At 47.6% G+C, this 18,313-nt stretch overlaps 1 protein-coding gene across 3 annotated transcripts in view; it reads left to right on the top strand.

Moving 5' to 3' along the window:
* Window positions 1–18,313, top strand: part of CACNA1H (calcium voltage-gated channel subunit alpha1 H) — a 371,014-nt gene that overhangs the window by 211,684 nt on the left and 141,017 nt on the right. For all 3 annotated transcript variants that reach the window (XM_083474111.1, XM_083474110.1, XM_083474109.1), the window contains exons 6-7: window positions 3,623–3,782; window positions 7,876–8,191. In XM_083474111.1, coding sequence (XP_083330237.1) covers window positions 3,623–3,782; window positions 7,876–8,191 — 476 coding nt within the window. The remainder of the gene's footprint in view (window positions 1–3,622; window positions 3,783–7,875; window positions 8,192–18,313) is intronic.

Genomic DNA, 18,313 nt, shown 5'->3' with positions numbered 1-18,313 from the left:
AGAACTCAGTGTAGCACTCAAAATGGAAGCATAACACTCAAAGGGGAGCACATTCTGCTTCCAAAAAAAGTTCGCAAACCAGAACACTTACTTCTGGGTTTGCAGTGTTTGGCTTCCAAGTTGTTTGAGTACCAAGGCGTTTGAGAACCAAGGTGCCACTGTATACTGCATAGAGCTTTTGATTTTTAAAATAATCAAGTGGGGTGTGTTACAGTTGGTTTCTCGCAAAGGCAGCCTTTTCACTGCAGTCTCGTCATAGAGCAACTTAAATTCTGGTGCCAAAGGGCAGGGGGGACATTGAGAATCCCAAACGGAGCTCGGTCAAGGATAAGTGCTTTGATCTGCCCACCTGGATCCCCCACTGGCTGCACCTGATTGTATTAGTTGGTGGAGGCTGACAGCAATAAATTTGCTGCAGAGACTGACTGCTAAAAAAGAAAAATGTCCTTGCAGCAGAGGCATTGTCTCCACTCAGAAATGTTCTTGGAAACAGCTGGGTGAAGAATCCCTACAATTTGTGTGTTTGGCAGGGCGCTTAGTTTTTCTAAGGGTGGAGGAAGAGAAGTTTCCTCTAGCTTTAGTCTTTTTTCCCACCTTTAGTTTCATTGACTGCTCAAAACCCATGCCAGATAGATAGATAGATAGATAGATAGATAGATAGATAGATAGATAGGTGATAGATAGATAGATAGATAGATAGATAGATAGATAGATAGATAGGTGATAGATAGATAGATAGATAGATAGATAGATAGATAGATAGATGATAGATAGATGATAGAGAGAGAGAGAGAGAGAGAGAGAGAGAGATGATAGATAGATAGATAGATAGATAGATAGATAGATAGATAGATAGATAGATGATAGATAGATAGATAGATAGATAGATAGATAGATAGATGATATAGATATAGATATAGATATAGATATAGATATAGATATAGATATAGATATAGATATAGATATAGATATAGATAATAGATAATAGATAATAGATATAGATAGATAGATGATAGATGATAGATAGATAGATGATAGATAGATAGATGATAGATAGATAGATGATAGATAGATAGATTAGATAGATAGATAGATAGATAGATAGATAGATAGAGAGAGAGAGATAGATAGATAGATAGATAGATAGATAGATAGATAGATAGATAGATAGATATAGATAGATGATAGATAGATAAGAGAGATGATAGATAGAATTATTATTATTATTATTATTATTATTATTATTATTATTATTATTTATACCCCACCCATCTGGCTGGGTTTCCCCAGCTAGGACAAGGCTAGCAAAGGGTCCTAGCCATCGTGTCTGTGTTCTCCCTCCACTTTTCAAAGGCAGTAGTGCCTCTGAACACCAGTTGCTGGAGGAGGCAGGAGACGAGAGGGCTGTTGCAGTCAAGTCCAGCCTGCAGGTTTTCCACAGGCATCTGGTTGGCCACTGTGAGAACAGGATGCTGGCCAAGATGAGCCACTGGCCTGATCCAGCATGGCTCATCTTGAGTTCTTATGCTCTTTAGTTTTCTTTTCTTCCTTTTGATGGGGTCTCACACTGAAGAAAAGAGGGGCTTTTTAAAGGAGTAATTGACAATGACAAAGGAGGCAAAGCGAGGATTGCTCAGCAGAAGAAAGAACAGGAGGCTTGTTGAGAGATTGCAGCCGAGCCAAAATGGCCCACTGTCTCCAAATTGGGCCACTAATTGGCACGGGGGAGGAATTGAAGCCAGCAAAAAGCTCGGTAGGGCAGAGCTCTCAGGAGGACGCCACTTTGCAAAGAGAAGCCTTTTAGCAGGATGAAACATCCCTGCAAAGTCTTTATTGCCACCAGCAGATTCACCAGGCACATTGATTGGCACCAGAGGGTAAGAATGCTCCCACCCAAAGAAAATTCATTTTCTATAAAGTGCTGCAGTCCACCAAAACTTTTCTTCCCTCCTTTGGCTGACCTTTATAAGGCTGCATCTGCACCAAACATTTACCGTATTTTTCGCTCTATAAGATGCACCCGACCATAAGACGCACCTAGTTTTAGAGGGGAAGAACAAGAAAAAAAATATTCTCTCCCTCTCTGCGCAGCGCCTCTCCAGCAAAGCGAAGTCAGGAGAGCAAGAGGGGTGGGTGCGCACCGCCCCCTCTTGCTCTCCTGGCCTCAGGTTGCTTTTGCTGAAGCCATGGAGCCTGCATTCGCTCCATAAGACGCACACACATTTCCCCTTACTTTTTAGGAGGGGAAAGGTGCGTCTTAAAGAGCGAAAAATACAGTAGGTGACTTACTCCTTAGCAGCACTGGGTAACATGGCGGGACGACTGCACTCGCCTGCCCTCCCAACAGCTGTTTACACGAGGGGAGAGTTGCTCTTGGGCTCAGGTCTCTGCTTGCAGGTTTTACCACGGGGTATCTGGGTGGCCAGTGCAAGAAAAAGATGCTGGACAAGATGGGAACACTCCGCTTATGTTTTTTATGGCCAGGGGTGGTGGGGTGGCTGGGGAAGAGGGCTGAGGACCAAAGAGGGGACTACATTCATCCCTGAACCTCTCTGCTCCTGGCTTGGGAGGTACTGAGGTGTGAGCTACCCGATTAGCTAAGAGATGTTTTGCTTGCCCCCCTGCAACAAAAACATGAAAGCAGGCTTAGAATTGCTGCTGTTCGTTTGCTTTTTCACAACGGCTGCTCGCCGTCCCCTTTGACGCGGGGCTTAGTTCCACCGTTGAAAACAACAGCAGGTCATTCCAGTGCCAAGCAGCATCTCGGCAGCGATCGGGGTTGCGGACTGCAAGGGTATAATGAATCCCAGATAGCATCAGCCATCCAGGTAATCCCTTCTGATCCCCCAATTCGCAGGCAAAGCCTTAACATTCACTCACTGTCTCTCTCTCTTTCCTGACCGGTTCTCATCTAAATTACTTTGCCACCCTGCTCTGCTTCTCCCAGGAGGGGCTTGCTTCCCTCCCACCATCGCCATGGGTTGAGTTGTACCCTTGACAAAGGCAGCCAGTCGTATCGCCCAAAGGGTGGAAAGGGAAAATATGTCAACAAACGAATTTAGTCCTAATCCAGGGGCAGCCAAGGTTCTGCCACCCTAAAGTTGTTTTTGGATTACACTTCCCATCATCTGTCATGGACTGGTTGGACGCAGAGCAATAGTGGGAGGAACCAGCTGGGGAACACTCAAAGGAAGAAGGCACAGAGCCCAAGGAGTGGTGGTGGGACAATGATGAGTGGCCAGAAGGAGAAGACAGGGAGGAGGAGGCATTGGAAGCTGAAGAAGGCAACAGCACTTAGTGAGCTGGGAGAGTCTGTGGCAGACAGCAGTCCAGAATTAGAGGCGGAAGCAGAAGCAGGCTGGTGGGAGGAAGGAAGCTGAGAGGCTGAGATGGGACAGGCTGGTGAAGAAGTTCAGGTGTTTCCTGGTCCTGCTGCAACAAACAAATGCAGATGTGTGTGTTTTAAATGTGCTTTAAATATATGCAGGCCTGGGTCACAGGAGCTGTGCATCTGAACCAAGCGGATCCTGGAAGGATCTGCCGAATCTTTTTATCAACCGCTGCCTGCCTGCTTCGTGCCCTCCCTTCATCTCCCTTTTTCCTTCTCTCTCTCTCTCCCCAGGTATGCGCATACTCGTCACCCTGCTGTTAGATACTTTGCCTATGTTAGGCAACGTCCTTCTGTTGTGCTTCTTTGTCTTTTTCATCTTTGGGATCGTCGGGGTGCAGCTGTGGGCCGGGCTGCTGAGGAACAGATGTTTCCTAGACACCAATTTTCAAATGTAAGTACTCGGAAGTCAATCGGCCATCTCCTCACATCTGCCCATGTGCTCTTGCGCGTTTAATTAGAGTTGGAAGGGATGGCCCCCTGCAATGCAGGAATTGCAGCTAAAGCATCCCTGACAGATGGCCATCCAACCTGTGTTTAAAAACCTCCAGCCAAGGAGAGTCCACCACCTTCCGAGGGAGACCGTTCCACCATCAAATAGCGCTTACCCTCGAAAAATTCTTCCTAACAGAATCTTATTTCTTGTCCCTATGTATACTGCCACCTGAGGCAGTCCACTCACCTTGCCTCATGGGTGGGCCGGCCCTGACAATTAGAGTGCTTAGAGTGTTAGACTAGGATCCGGGAAACCAGGCTTCAAATCCCTCACTTGGCCATGAAGCTCACAGGTTGTGACTGTGGTCCTCTCAGTTTCAACTATCTAAAAGGCTTGTTGTGGGAATGAAATGGGGAGAACCGTCTACACTACGGAACTAACCCGTAACACTAACTCTCGTACCTACGGGACCGCCTCTCCTGGTATGTCCCACGGAGGACCTTGCAGTCTTCAAACAAAAACATCTTGGAGGTCCTGGGCCACAGGGAGGTTAGGCTGGCCTCGACCAGAGCCAGGGCTTTTTTGGCCGTGGCCCCAATCTGGTGGAATGCTCTGTCACAAGAGACTAGGGCCCTGCGGGACTTGACATCTTTCCTCAGGGCCTGCAAGACAGAGCTATTCCATCAGACCTTTGGCCGAGGCACAGTCTGACCCCCTCCTTCTGTAATCCTCATAGAACTCTAGCCCAATGGTGGCCATTAATTTGATTCTGAATAGATTTTAGAATGAATTGATTTTAGAATGCTGTGTTACTTTTATTGTTGTTAGCCGCTCTGAGCCCGGCTTTGGCTGGGGAGGGCAGGATATAAATAAATTATTATTATTATTATTATTATTATTATTATTATTATTATTATTATTATTACTACTACTACTACTACTACTACTACTACTACTACACCACCTTGAGGAGCTCCATGGAGGACAGGTGGGATATCAATGCAATAAGTTAGTTAGTTAGTTAGATAAATAAATAGAATTAGTTGGCTGTGCCTGTGGCAGGCTCTAGGGTCATATTAACATCATACCTTTAAAGCACTATGATACCATTTTAATCATCCACGGCTTCCCCCAAAGAATTCTGGGAGCTGGAGTCCCTTGGGGCTGCTAAGAGCCCCCTTATTTCCCGCACAAAGCTACAATTCCCAGTGTAGTTCAGCAATCAAGCCCTTTTCCCAGGGAACTCTGGGAACTGTAGTTTCACAAGAGGAATAGGGGATCTCCTAACAACTCTCAGAACCCTCAACAGATTGCAGCTCCCATAATTCTTTGGGGGAAGCCTTGACTGTTTAAAGCGCCGTTGTAGTGTTTTAAATATATGGTGTGGATGACGCTTATATTTCTGCCTCTGATTGGCTCTTAATCCACCTAACGTTGGTCTCTCTGACTTCGGCTCTACCAATGGGCACCAGTCATCGCTGGCCAATTGTCAGCTTTCGGTTGCCAGCTGCCCAGTGTCAAATGTCAGGTGTTGTCGCCGGAATCTGCTACACAACTCACTAGAACCCCTCTCTCTGCTTTCTTCTCCCTGATCAGCTTCGATCTTCCCCCATTAAAACACCTCCAGGGTATACATTTGTCTCCATAACTCACACTTCTGTCGGTGCACTCGTTTCTGCCACAACCCATAAACAGATTTTCCACTTTGCCATGCTCTTTGAAGAAATGTTTGGAAAGAGAGGAGAGTTTGGGTATCTAGTGAACGCCACGGGACAGTCCTAAATGGTATTGCTTTGGTTGTCAATTAAAACTCCAAAGCTTTGGAGCTTAGTGGTGCAGTTGGCAGCCTGGGGTGCTCTCCCCACACAGTTAAGTTTATTTTTATTACTAAGACGCTGCCCGGCAGTATAAAAATGTAAACAGAGAGTTCCAGGCGGCTTTGTGTGTTTAAGCGAAAGGTGTTTGGAGGGCTGCCTAATTTCCTCCTCCTGACTTGGATTGCATCTGATGTTTGGGCTTCTGAGAAAGGCTGTCCAAGCCTGAGGAGAAGGGCTTTTTTGGGCCTGCAGGCCTCATTCCATGCTAGGGGGTCGTTGGGAAAGCAACTGGAAATGAAGCCACCAATGTCATAATGCCATTACAGTGGTACCTTGGTTCTCAAACTTAATCCGTTCTGGAAGTCCGTTCCAAAACCAAAGCGTTCTACAACCAAGGCGCGCTTTGCCATAGAAAGCAATGCAAAATGGATTAATCTGTTCCAGACTTTAAAAAACAACCCCTAAGACATCATTTTAACGTGAATTTTACTATCTAAGTAGACCATTTATCCATAAAATGAAAGCAATCATCAATGTACTGTACTACAAAATAAATATTGTAGATGGTAAAAATTAAAATTAAATTTTTTTCTTACCTGTGCTGATGATAGTCATTGTTTGGATGGGGGGCTTTTATCCATTTCCGCAGTCACACAGTCAATCAATCAAACAGTCAGTCAGTCAGTCAGTCAGTAGCTGAACTGGGATCCACACAGTCACAAAAACAAATTAACTGAAAAAGCCTCAAAAACAAAAAATGCAAAATAAATAGCAAAAGCAAAAGCACCAAATATAAGCTCTAAATATCACCTCAGAACACTGCAATCGGAAACGGAAGGCTTGAATTACAATGGGGGGATGCAAATTAGCAGCGCAACAGGAAACACGAGGGGACTCAAAACTGAGCACGTTTGGCTTCTGAAAAAAGTTCGAAAACCGGAACACCTACTTTCATACAAGAACCCATGGACTTCCAATGAGGCTGAAAGTTGGGAGATCCAGGGCAGATAAAACGAAAGTGCTTCTTCATGCAGCAAATAGTTCAAATATGGAACTGTCTTCTGCAGGAGGCAGTGATGGCCATCAACCGGGATGGCTTTTAAGAGAATTCAGCAAATCCATGGAGAATAAAGTGATCAATGGCTACTAGCCATGACTGCTATGTTCTTCTATCATGGTGGGAGGCAACAGTGCTTCTGAAGACCAGTTTCTGAAGACCACAGGAGGGGAGAGGGCTGTTGGGCTCAAATGATCTCCCCACAGCACAGCATCTTGTGCCAATTTGTTTCCTGAAGACCAGCTCACTTTTTGGAGTGACGTTTGCTGGAAGTGACTGAGGCATTTCCAAAGACCCACTAGCAGCCATTTGGGCACCATCTCTCTGTTTTCCAGCTGCTGGTAGCATCTTATGAGGCACTGGAGAGAGTCTCAGTTTGCCCATTAAAAAGCCTGGTTCATTCCAACACCCTGCGCATTGACCTCTAGCAAGGGCAGCATCACCTGTGTCAACTCTATGAGGCTGAGGACAGTTCACCTTCCCCTCCACCCCAAGTATGCGGGGACAGGGCTGAGCCCCTCCAATCTAGAAGAAGGCCTCCCCGGGCCTCATGGCCAACTCCCAATGCACATGACATCACACATGTGTGTTGCACGTGTGACGCCATGTACACACGACAATGTTGCATGGAACTCGGTGCCTCTGAGCAGCATTTTTCCACAGTGGTCATTTTAGGGATGGAAAACGTCGTGCTCAGATCTCGCCAGCAAGAGTCTCACCATGGTCTTCTGTCAGTCATGCAGGTGGGTCAGAACCAGGAGGCGAGGGTCATCTTAGGCCTTGAAATGTTGTCAATCCCACTTTGTTTTCTTTCTCTTTGTTTACTTTGATTGCATTGCAGGTTTTTGGCATGGCAACAATCCCCTAATGTACGTTTTGGCCCAGAGACACTGGAACAGTATAAGAGGAAAAACCAAATGTGTAGGAGTGAGTTGCCCTCTTCTTAGCCAGTACAGAATATCTTGCCAAAGGCAATTTAGGCTGGAAAGAATATTTGCTGCCCCTTGCTAGGCAGTAGCAGCTGATCAGTTCAGAACTGTCCCCTCACTACATAAAATACAACCGTCCCAACTCAATTTTAAAAATAATAATTTCAGGGGGAAATTATCATGAGCTAAACACAGCAAAGTTTTGACTTGGTATAAAGGAGTTTCCTGTGTCTTCCTTCCCATTCAAGGACGTACAACTTGACTTTCCTGAATCCGTACTATCGGCCAGAGGAAAGCGAGGAGAATCCGTTCATCTGCTCGTCCCACCGGGATAACGGAATGCAGAAATGTTCCAGCATCCCAAACCGGAAGGAGTACAAGGTGGAATGTACTTTGAGCATGGACTCTTACAACCAAAATTCGTACACCCTGGACTTCAGCAGCAGAAACGCCTGCATCAATTGGAACCAGTATTACAACATTTGCAGGACAGGGGAGCTCAACCCGCACAATGGAGCTATTAATTTTGATAATATTGGCTATGCTTGGATAGCTATTTTTCAGGTAAGCCTCTTTTATCCTCCATTCTTTCATGCAGTACCCAAGTGTGTTTGAGATGCATGTTTTTGCCCACGTAAGATGAGTAAATGAAGCAATCCTCAAATATTACATCAGCAGCCGGCCAACTCTGACACTCTGCTTTTGCACTGGTGGTTATCAAGCTTCCTGCCTCTGAGCACTTTCTGTTGTTTCATGTTGACACTTTGTGGGTTGGGCTAGCTCTCTTTTCATGGAAGTTTTCCGTTGTTACTTGTTGTAGCCCCATCTGATTCCCATTGCCCAGCAAGCAAACAGGGGTCAGCAAACTAAGGTCTGCGGGCTGGAAGCAGCCCACTGGGCTCATTAATCTGGCCCGCAAACCTTGCAGACCCTGCCGCCCGCTCAGTCAGTCCCTGCACTAAACCAGCGCGGAGGCCTCGCCGTGCAGGGACTGACTTCTGTGGCGTGGCTTCTGATTGGCTTCCGAAGCTGCGGCTGCCGAAGACGAGGTGACGTCGGTGCCTGCAGTGGCTGTGGTGTGAATGGAAGTGGCGGGGTCATTTCAGGGGGGGGGTCTTTTCGGGAGGGGGGTGCTTTGGGGAGAGGGTGGGTCCAGCCCTCCAAAAGGTCTGAGGGACAATGGACCAGCCCCCCTGAAAAAATTTGCTTACCCCTGGGCTAGAGGTTAGCAAGGAACACTTGCCTGAGAGCAGAATCCACATACGAAGCTTAAGTCCCAACTCCCTGGGGGCCCTAGCACTCACACAAGTCCCCATAAAGGGGCAGGGTTGAGATGGAGAGCAGATAGCAGCAAGGTTAGGCCAGGAACCACAGGCCTTGTTTCCAGCATCTGACCGCTGCTGGAAGCTGTTGATGAAGCCCAGAGCCAGCTGGTTCTGATCAGTGCCTTCTGCTCTGTGACCTTGAATGTTGATCAGGTGAAGGTGGAGTCACTCCCCCTTCTCCCCCTTCAGGCTGCATGTTCAGCAGGTGAACCTGTCTCCTGGCCCATGACATTGCTGGTCTTCCCATAAGCCTTTGGCTTGTTTACAAGGAGTTCCATGTATTGGAAAGTGATTGGGAAACCATCCGTCTGCACCAGCCGCAGGGTGCGGACATCCTTTTTGGTGGCTTCAAAAGAGAGTGAAACCAATTCATGGAGGAGGACGAGTTTATCAATGGCCGTGTGTCTCTGAATGCCAGAGGTGTTTGCAGAATTGTCATGGTTGCTAGAGACAATGGCTGTGTTCTACCCTCCATTGTCCGAGGCAGTTTGCCTCTGAAGACCAGTTGGTGGGAATTGCAATTGGGCAGAGTGCTATGGGGGAGTTGGGCCATTGGCTTGATTGAGCAAGGCTCTTATGTTTTTACGACAGAGCCATCTACTTCTGGTCCATGTCAAAGCCACATATTTCCATCCACGAGTTTCCTCTGCTGCTCTATTTTCATATCAATCTGGTCTTTCCATCAGAGAAAAAGATGTGCCAAAACTGCATTTAATGGCAGCTCAATGCACACAGTTCTAAAAAAAATTTCATCCTAAAATATTGAATTTTGGTACTTCTTGAGCTGTGGTCTGTATTGTAGGCTTTTGAGACGTGTGGAACCTGAAGGATAATTGCATTCTGATCTGCGTATGTGTCTGGTAGACACAAATTGGGACTGTTTGCTTAAAAACACAAAGCGAGCAAAATCCAGCCAGCTGCCAGGCCATTAAATGGTGTCCATTCCCTTAGCCATGGAGTATAATCGAGACTTTATAGGGAGCACATTTTCTGCTGGCCGTGACTGGAGAAATGAGTGTCGGCTTGCATCTGATGCTCTCTTCACGCACGCCTTTCTCCCCAGTGCCACATATCCGCAGATGTGATGGTGTGGAGGAGTTTACCTGTGTATATAGAAACAGCCCTGCGTAATTTCGACGTGGGATGCTATTTAGGTGCAAAGTTATTTGGAGTTAGCTGAAATGTTGAAGACACAGTTGCATAAACTAGGAAGGGGGAAAGGGAGAGTGTTGACTGTAAAACCTGTGGGAAGAGGTTGGGAAACCTCATGCGCAGGGGATGGACCCTCCAGAGGTCTCTATCCAGCACTCGGGACTCTCCTCCAAGCCACACCCCTTTCCAGACCACACCCACCTCCCCCAACTCACACCCCTCACTAGTCCTGGTCTGCATCCTCCTCATGGTTTTGCCCAGCAGAAATTGTCCTTGAACTGCTTCTTGCTCATCTAAATGGACGTGTGTGTGTGTGTGTGTGTGTGTGTGTGTGTAGAACGCCCTGACTTTTGCATGGCTGAAATGTAGCCGGCTCTTCAAAGGTGGCCGTCACATCCATTGCCTCCACCCAACCCTTCTCTTACTTGTGGCACTGCCCATGACTTGCATGTGGTCCCTGGTGAGCTTCCATTGAGGTCATGTGGCCCTTTGACCTAAAAAAAAAGGCTACCCACTATCATGAACCAGATATAGAGGTAGATCCAGGGCTGGATTTAGGTTTGATGAGGCCCTAAGCTACTGAACGCAGGTGGCGCTGTGGGTTAAACCACAGAGCCTAGGACTTGCCGATCAGAAGGTTGGCGGTTTGAATCCCTGCGACGGGGTGAGCTCCCGTTGCTCGGTCCCCGCTCCTGCCAACCTAGCAGTTCGAGAGCACACCAAAGTGCAAATAGATAAATAGGTACCACTCTGGCGGGAAAGTAAATGGCGTTTCCGTGTGCTGCTCTGGTTCGCCAAAAGCGGCTTAGTCATGCTGGCCACATGACCCAGAAGCTGTACGCCGGCTCCCTCAGCCAATAAAGCGAGATGAGCGCCGCAACCCCAGAGTCGGCCACGACTGGACCTAATGATCAGTGGTCCCTTTACCTTTAGCTTTTAAGCTACTGAAGGTAATGGGGCCCTTTATATGTCCAACTGCCCTTTGTCAACAACAAATTGTCACTTTTTTGTGTTGAATATATGCTGTATAGTAATTTATGGACCTAATAAGTATCTAAAGCCATTTTATTTGTTTTTTATCTTATATTTTGGAAATGTACATCCAGGTGTGTGTGTTTTTCCTTTAATTTTTTTGGGGGGCCCCAAGAGAGTGGGGCCCTAAGCTATAGCTTGTTTAGCTGATACAGAAATCCGACACTGGGTAGGTCAGCAATAAAGCACCTGGCGTCAGTGAAGTTAACTCTTTGTTCAAAAGAATGTGATGTGACAACTTGGTTGAAGCTATGCAGGTCTGAGTCTTGTCAGTGTTTAGATGGGAAATGATGAGAAAATCAGTGCTGGTTGGGCAGGGAGTAAGCTGACTGCTGGGAAAGCCAGTTTGAGATTCCCCCATTCTTGCAGCACTTGCAAAAACAAAAACACAACGTGTGAATTGGTCTTGAAGAGAGTTAGTTCTACCCCATTGTGTGTGTGAAGATTCTGGGGGAATTGTGTTGTGGGTAGCATCCTCAGCGCCAATCTTTATTTGCCTGCCTCGTTCTGTTTCCAAGAGCCTAATCGTTGCTCTTGTCATCCTACGAATTACACATGTTTCAGCGCTCTTCGCTTATTGTGTAATGGGCTAACTCATGCATCTATTTATTAGGCAGGCGCATTCCGTGGCAAATTATGGGAAGTAATTATCTTATTATGGGTAAGAAAGAGAGGAGATGGGGACCTAAATTAAATGTGAGTTATTAAGGTCCCTTGGTTGCACATGATGTTCAGAGAAAGCAACGGAAGCTGTAATTAAGGGGGAGGGATGAAGCCGCTGTTCTTGCCCTGCTCTGGATGAATTGCCCACCTCTCTAAATTCCTAATTTGATTGGCGTTACTAGCAGAGTAAGGAGAAGCAAAGGCCACGCTTTCAGTGAGAAATAACAAGATCATGAAAACAGGAAGGTCAATAAAGAGACATTCACCGGTTATCGGTGTGCTGCTGGGCCAAGGTCAAGGGGTTACTATCGGTATACAAAGCCCTTAATGGTTTGGGACCAGTTGAGCTGTGAGATTGCTTGGCCCCAAATAGACTGCTCAACTGCTTCAGTCTGTCTCATAATACCCAATCTGCATTTGTAAGAGATTGATTATTTAGTGCGGCAGCACCTGGACTCTGGAACTCCCTTCCATTGTCCTCTTTTTGGCACCTGCTAAAAACATTTTTTGCTTAGACAAGCCTACCCAGGTGTGTAGTTTATTGCTGGCTTTAATCTTCTGAACGTTTTAATTGATTTTACTAATAATTTTTATTGTTTTGTTCTTTTTGTAAGCTATTTTGAGGTGCTTTACAATTAAGCAGTGTATATATGTTATGAAATGATAGATGATAGGTAATGTGTATGGGTTGCTCGTGCATAAGTTGCCGCCTCTCCTGGCTATGTTGCCTTGCTAAACCTTTCAGTCTGGGCAGCCCTTCACTTCGTGGCTGCCTCAGTCACTAGCAGAATCCGTCAGTGGGCGTTTCTTAAATCTTTTCCGACATAAAAGTTGTTTGACGCCAAGTCTCCTCCTACTCTCCCTGCGTGGAAGTCTTCTGCGCAGGGAGGGCGTGGGTAGCGGAGGACCTGTGCTCTCCCCGCTGGGGTCCAGTGAAGAGTCCTGGAGCCCTCTCGCTGATTCCCCCATCTTCCCCCCTTTATCCCTGGTGTTGCGCTGATTTGCTTCCCCATCTGCGGAGCTGCCTCTCTCCCTGCTGGGCCCTTCTCCAGCATCATTTGAGAGCCTTCCCTCCGCCTCCAGCTCCGATGTCAGTTCCCTGACATGATAGATAGAGATAGATAGATAGATAGATAGATAGATAGATAGATAGGTAGATAGATAGATAGATAGATAGATAGATAGATAGATAGATAGATAGATAGATGATAGATAGATAACCCTCCTCCTCTTGGGGGAAAAAGATACATATTGGAAAAGCAAAAACTCCTCTACACCTTCCCAAAAATGAGGTGGTAGAATTCTCAAGTGTACTCATTTCAGGTGGTGGGTCCTATTTTTGAAAGGTCCCCTACTTGAAAAGTTCCCTGCCTATAGTAATCTAGCCCATCAAGGAGATGGTTCTAATGTCGCCCTTTCCCCATATGTTACTAAATGCAGGGATAGGGGTGGCATGGAAATTTGATTTTACTTGCATTGAAAGTAGAACTTACAGGATTGGCTCCTTCCCCCAAAAAATATGACAAGCTGAAACACAGCCATCCCTCAAAATTTGCTTTTTTCCACATTTTGCAGTGCAGTTCTCCCACGAAGTGATCTGTATTAAAAAAAACACATATACTAAGGCAGAGCTTTCCAGATGTTTCATGTTGGTAAGACGTTTTTTAGACATGCATCCTTTTGCGACACAACAGTTCAGTTTTACTAGCAAGCTGGAGGTTAAACTAACCCTTTTCCCGCCCCGGGAGGAGAGCAGGGAGCAGTCGTGTGACACAATTACACATTGCAGCCAACACACTAATGTATCACAACACACAGTTTGAAAAGCTCTGTACTAGGGTGATGTGGTTATATATGTGTTAGTGAAAATAACATACAAAAACACTTTGTACTAAGGGAAATTGCTTTGCCAAAATGTGTATGCTAGGATTGAATTTGCATTAGGACTAATAATAATAATAATTTCTGTGAAGTGCCCTAAGACCTCCGGATATAGGGCAGTATATAAATATTATTATTATTATTATTATTATTATTATTATTATTATTATTATTATTATTATTCACAAACTGCTGTGGAAATGTGGAGCATTCAGAATGGAATAACGAGTAACTGAAACTGACAGATTTGCCCATCACTCTACAGTGATGTGTTGTTGTCTTTTAGAGGGAAAAGGTGGACATAAAATAATAAGGCCCATTCCCATAAGTAAAACGGCAACAAAAAAAATCCAGCCAGCAGCAAGAGCTGTTCCATTCCATGTTGTGCTAAATTTCTGTTTGTAATGTCATTAGAGGGGGGGAAAGAGTGAAGAAAGACTAGAGCCTTTAAAAAAACAAAGTGGCTTTCCCATGCTTGGTCCAGTCCACTCTGCTGCTTCCAGATTCTACCACTACGTTTGGTCATAGGCTAACCTGCCTAGAGATTGGCTTCAGCTGTGAATACATGGGCCTTAGACTTCTCAGTGCTGTCAAAAGTGCTGTGTGCCTCGCGGCCATCCTCTCTGCTCTCCTAAGTGCGATTTGCTTGTCAAACACCCCGCAGTCAGTAAAAATTTATCCCGACGACACTCCACGTGGGACGCGATGCAAGGAAATGCGCTCTCTCCGGAAGAGCACTGGCGCGTGCAAGCCGTCCTGTTCTGCGGCCTGCGACCATCGATCCTTGTTGCCATCTCTAAACATCCGCAAAGGGCGAGTTCATGCTTTGCACGGCCGGTTCGCCGCTTGTCTGCCGCTGAATGCAGGCTGAGCGTCATTGCATGGTGGCATCAAGCAGCCGCTCAAAGCCCTGGCAAGACTCGACACTGCACTGTGCTGGGTGGCTGGGTCTGACTCCATTTTAACTCCCCATGATGCCCCAGTCAGTGTTGGACTGAATCCCAGAGGTAAATTAAAATGGGAGCTCAGGCCCAGCTGTTTCTTACAGTGGGGACCCCAGGGTGGAAGCAGGTCATAGGAGGAGACCAACAAGGGAATATTCTGCTGAGACCACAATACTCTTAATCACAGAGTCATGGGTTTGAGTCTGTCAGGAGTGCGTGCAGGAGCCAGGCCCTGTGACCAGTAGGGCTTCGCAGGACTGGGGTCTTCCTAAGTTTGTTCTGGAGAGGCAAGGCGTGGCCGCACAGGTGAGGCCACTTGGTAACTCACTGTAAAGGTCAAGGTCAAGGGACCCCTGACCATTAAGTCCAGTCATGGCCAACTCTGGGCTTGCGGCACTCATCTCGCTTTACTGGCCAAGGGAGTCGGCGTACAGCTTCTGGGTCATGTGGCCAGCATGACTAAGGCGCTTCTAGCGAACCAGAGCAGCGCAGGGAAACGCCATTTACCTTCCCGTCGGAGCGGTACCTATCTATCTACTTGCACTTTTATGTGCTTTCGAACTGCTAGGCTGGCAGGAGCAGGGACCGAGCAATGGGAGCTCACCCTGTCACGGGGATCCAAACCACCAACCTTCTGATCGGCAAGCCCTAGGCTCTGTGGTTTAACCCACAGCACCACCTGCGTCTCACAGCACCTGGTGGCAAGAGCCGGGAAGGGATATAAGGTCAGCATTTCCCTTCGGCTCTTTGCCACAGCAACACATTTCCTGCCTTGCTGCGTTTGGCTTCTTGCTTCCTGATCCTCGGACCTCGGCTTCTTGACTCCTTGCTTCTCAACCCTTGGACCCTTGACTTTGTGGCTCCCTGCTTCCTGACCCTCAGACCCCAGGCTTCTGGACCCTCATTTCTGCTCCCATCCTGCCATCTTGCCACCGGTCCCTACATCCTCAGCCGGGACTTCGATCGCCTGTAGACCAGACCATGACAGAGTCCCATGTTGGACAAGATATCCCTGCATTACAGGGGGTTGGACTACATGACCATTGTCCCTTCCAGTTCCACAAATTCTATGATATGTCTGCATCATTCCAAGGAGACTTTCATAGGAAGACTACTTATACCGAGCCGCTCCACTAGTCCCTTTATCCCAGCTTTGTTCATCCAGCCCAGCTGTTGGCATCTGTCATTACAGAGACAATGGAGTACGCTTCCGAGGGTGAAGTCGAACCTCTGTATTAGTAGCACCAAAGTGACCTCCCCAGTGTGCAATATGGAGGTCCTGGGCTGTCCAGACAACAAACTCCCCTTCTCTGCCTGGCTGATGGGGTCCAAAGGAAAGCAGAGCAAAATGTTTGGCACCAGCTTGGCTGCAGGAGTTGCTGGAAGGAGGCTGACAAGGTGCCATCCAACTGCCTTAGGGACTCCCCTCGGGATTTGTGTAGCTTACTCCTCAGCCTTTACTTCTCCTGAAGATATCCTGCAAGGCAGCCAGGGTTTAGGATCGGAGTTTTCCTTCTCCTAGATGGGCTGCCTTCCCTGGTTGATGAGCCCCATCTGACCCTCACTGCCCTCTACAGCACATGCAGAAACTAAATTCTTGATCATTGGGCCCACTATTGAATTTGTCCGCTCAATCTGCCAGAGCCTGTCCGTCAGGAGTGCGTGCAGGAGCCAGGCCCTGTGACCAGTAGGGCTTCGCAGGACTGGGGCCTTCCTAAGTTTGTTCTGGAGAGGCAAGGCGCGGCCGCACAGGTGAGGCCGCTTGGTAACTCACTGCACCTGGTGGCAAGAGCCAGGAAGGGATATAAGGTCAGCATTTCCTTTCAGTTCTTTGCCACAACAACTCGTTTCCTGCCTTGCTGCATTTGGCTTCTTGCTTCCTCGGCTTCTTGACTCCTTGCTTCTCAACCCTCAGACCCTTGACTTCGTGATTCTCTGCTTCCTGACCCTCGGAACCCTGGCTTCTGGACTCTCATTCCTGCTCGCAGCCCACCATCTTGCCCCCGGTACCGACATCCTCAGCTGGGACTTCGATTGCCCATAGACTGGACCGTGACACTGTCTTTGCATACAGGGGAAGTCCCTAACTCACCAAATATTGTCTTGGGACAGCAATGTTTCCCAGCTCTGCAAGCTGGAGATGTCTGTGGTATAACTTGGGACCTGAGCTACAGCTCTTCCCCATAAGAGCGGGGAACAAAGGCAGGTGGCAAATACAGATTCAGGCCACAAGTCTATCTAGTTCAGTGTTGTCTACACTGACTGACAGTGACTATCCAGGGTCTCTGGCACCAGTGTATTTCTCTTGAGATGCCAGGAAATGCCTGCTCTTTCGTGCAAAAAGAAGAAGCCTGCACATAGAAAACTAGGGGGTCAGGAGCAAGGGTTGCAGCCCTGACAGGCTAGCTTTCTACCTGGAAGATTTGCTAGTTTGTTTAATTTTGTGTGATGGCCTGGGAATCCGATTCAGAGGATGAACCGGAGGAATCCCAGCCTGCACAGGAGTCCCCGCCTCCAGGGCCGGCTAAACTGGGGCAGGGCCTTGATTCTGAGGCGCCTACACCTGTGCCGGATCCTCAGGAGCAGGCACCAGGTGAATCCATTCTGGCTCCAGAGGTGGTTGAGGACTCAGTGCCTACAGGTGAGTCTCCCCCTGGGCCCAGTAACCCTTCAGCCTCACCTGAACTGCAGAGGCTCAGGGCAGAGAGGTGAAGGGAACTGGTTTCTCCCAGGAGGAGTGCTCGCCTTAAGGCCAGGAGAGGCGGGTCTCCTGGGGGCGGGGACCACCCCTGGCCTCAGAGAAGATAAAGGCCAGTCAGCCCGGTCCCAGGTTGCGGAAGCAACGTCATCGTTGAGTACCTGCTCCTACCCGGACCCAGACCTGACCTTCCAGTGTTCCTGTCCCCGCCCGGCTTCCTGCTTCGGACCTCGCCTTGCTCCTTGTGAACTGTTTCCAGGCTAGTGACTCAGGACTGGACTTTGACTACGACAACGTTAACCTTCCCCCCGGGACTAGCACATTTTGCATCACCAACCTTCCATCTAGCAAACCCCACCGCCCACTGCATCCAAAAGCAACAAGGACCAGAAACAGATTGACCCCTTCTGTATTAATAAGATCTCTGCTTTCGGTGATCGCACACAGCTGGTAGAGGCTTGCAGACCCACCCCCTACTGCACATTCATCATATCTCATTTCGAAGACATTTCGGCTGGTGGCCATTGCAACATCCTGTGACAACGGGTTCCTCAAGTCAAGATGTGTGTTGTGGGATTGAGCTGCTACTGCCAATTTCAGCAGAGAGCCCCCGGGGCTTCTATTTTTGAGACAGGGTGAATAATGTTCCCTGAATCACAGGCTCTTTCTGCACTACTCACAATTTCATAAGCCGCTATCTATCATGCACCACCACGGTCCTCCCTCTTTGTATTGTCATTTCTCTAAGTGAGGACATCTTTGCCCGGGGGTTGAAAAGAGAGATAAACAGTTGGCAACACTTGAGAGAAAAGTTCCCCGATCAAAAGGAAAAATAGTCATAAGTAGATGGGTTTTTCGAGGGCGGTGCTGGAGTGCATGTCACAGAAAGAGAGAGAGAGAGAGAGAGAGAGAGAGAGAGAGAGAGAGAGAGAGAGAGAGAGAAGGCAGCTGGAGAAAGTGGATGGAGAAATTCTCCATCTCTCCTAACACT

The sequence above is a fragment of the Podarcis liolepis genome (genome assembly GCF_965112155.1).
Source record: "Podarcis liolepis genome assembly, chromosome: 14".
Lineage (NCBI taxonomy): Eukaryota > Metazoa > Chordata > Lepidosauria > Squamata > Lacertidae > Podarcis > Podarcis liolepis.
The sequence above is the reverse complement of the archived record's forward strand: the minus strand, read 5'-3'. Positions and strand labels throughout refer to the sequence as shown.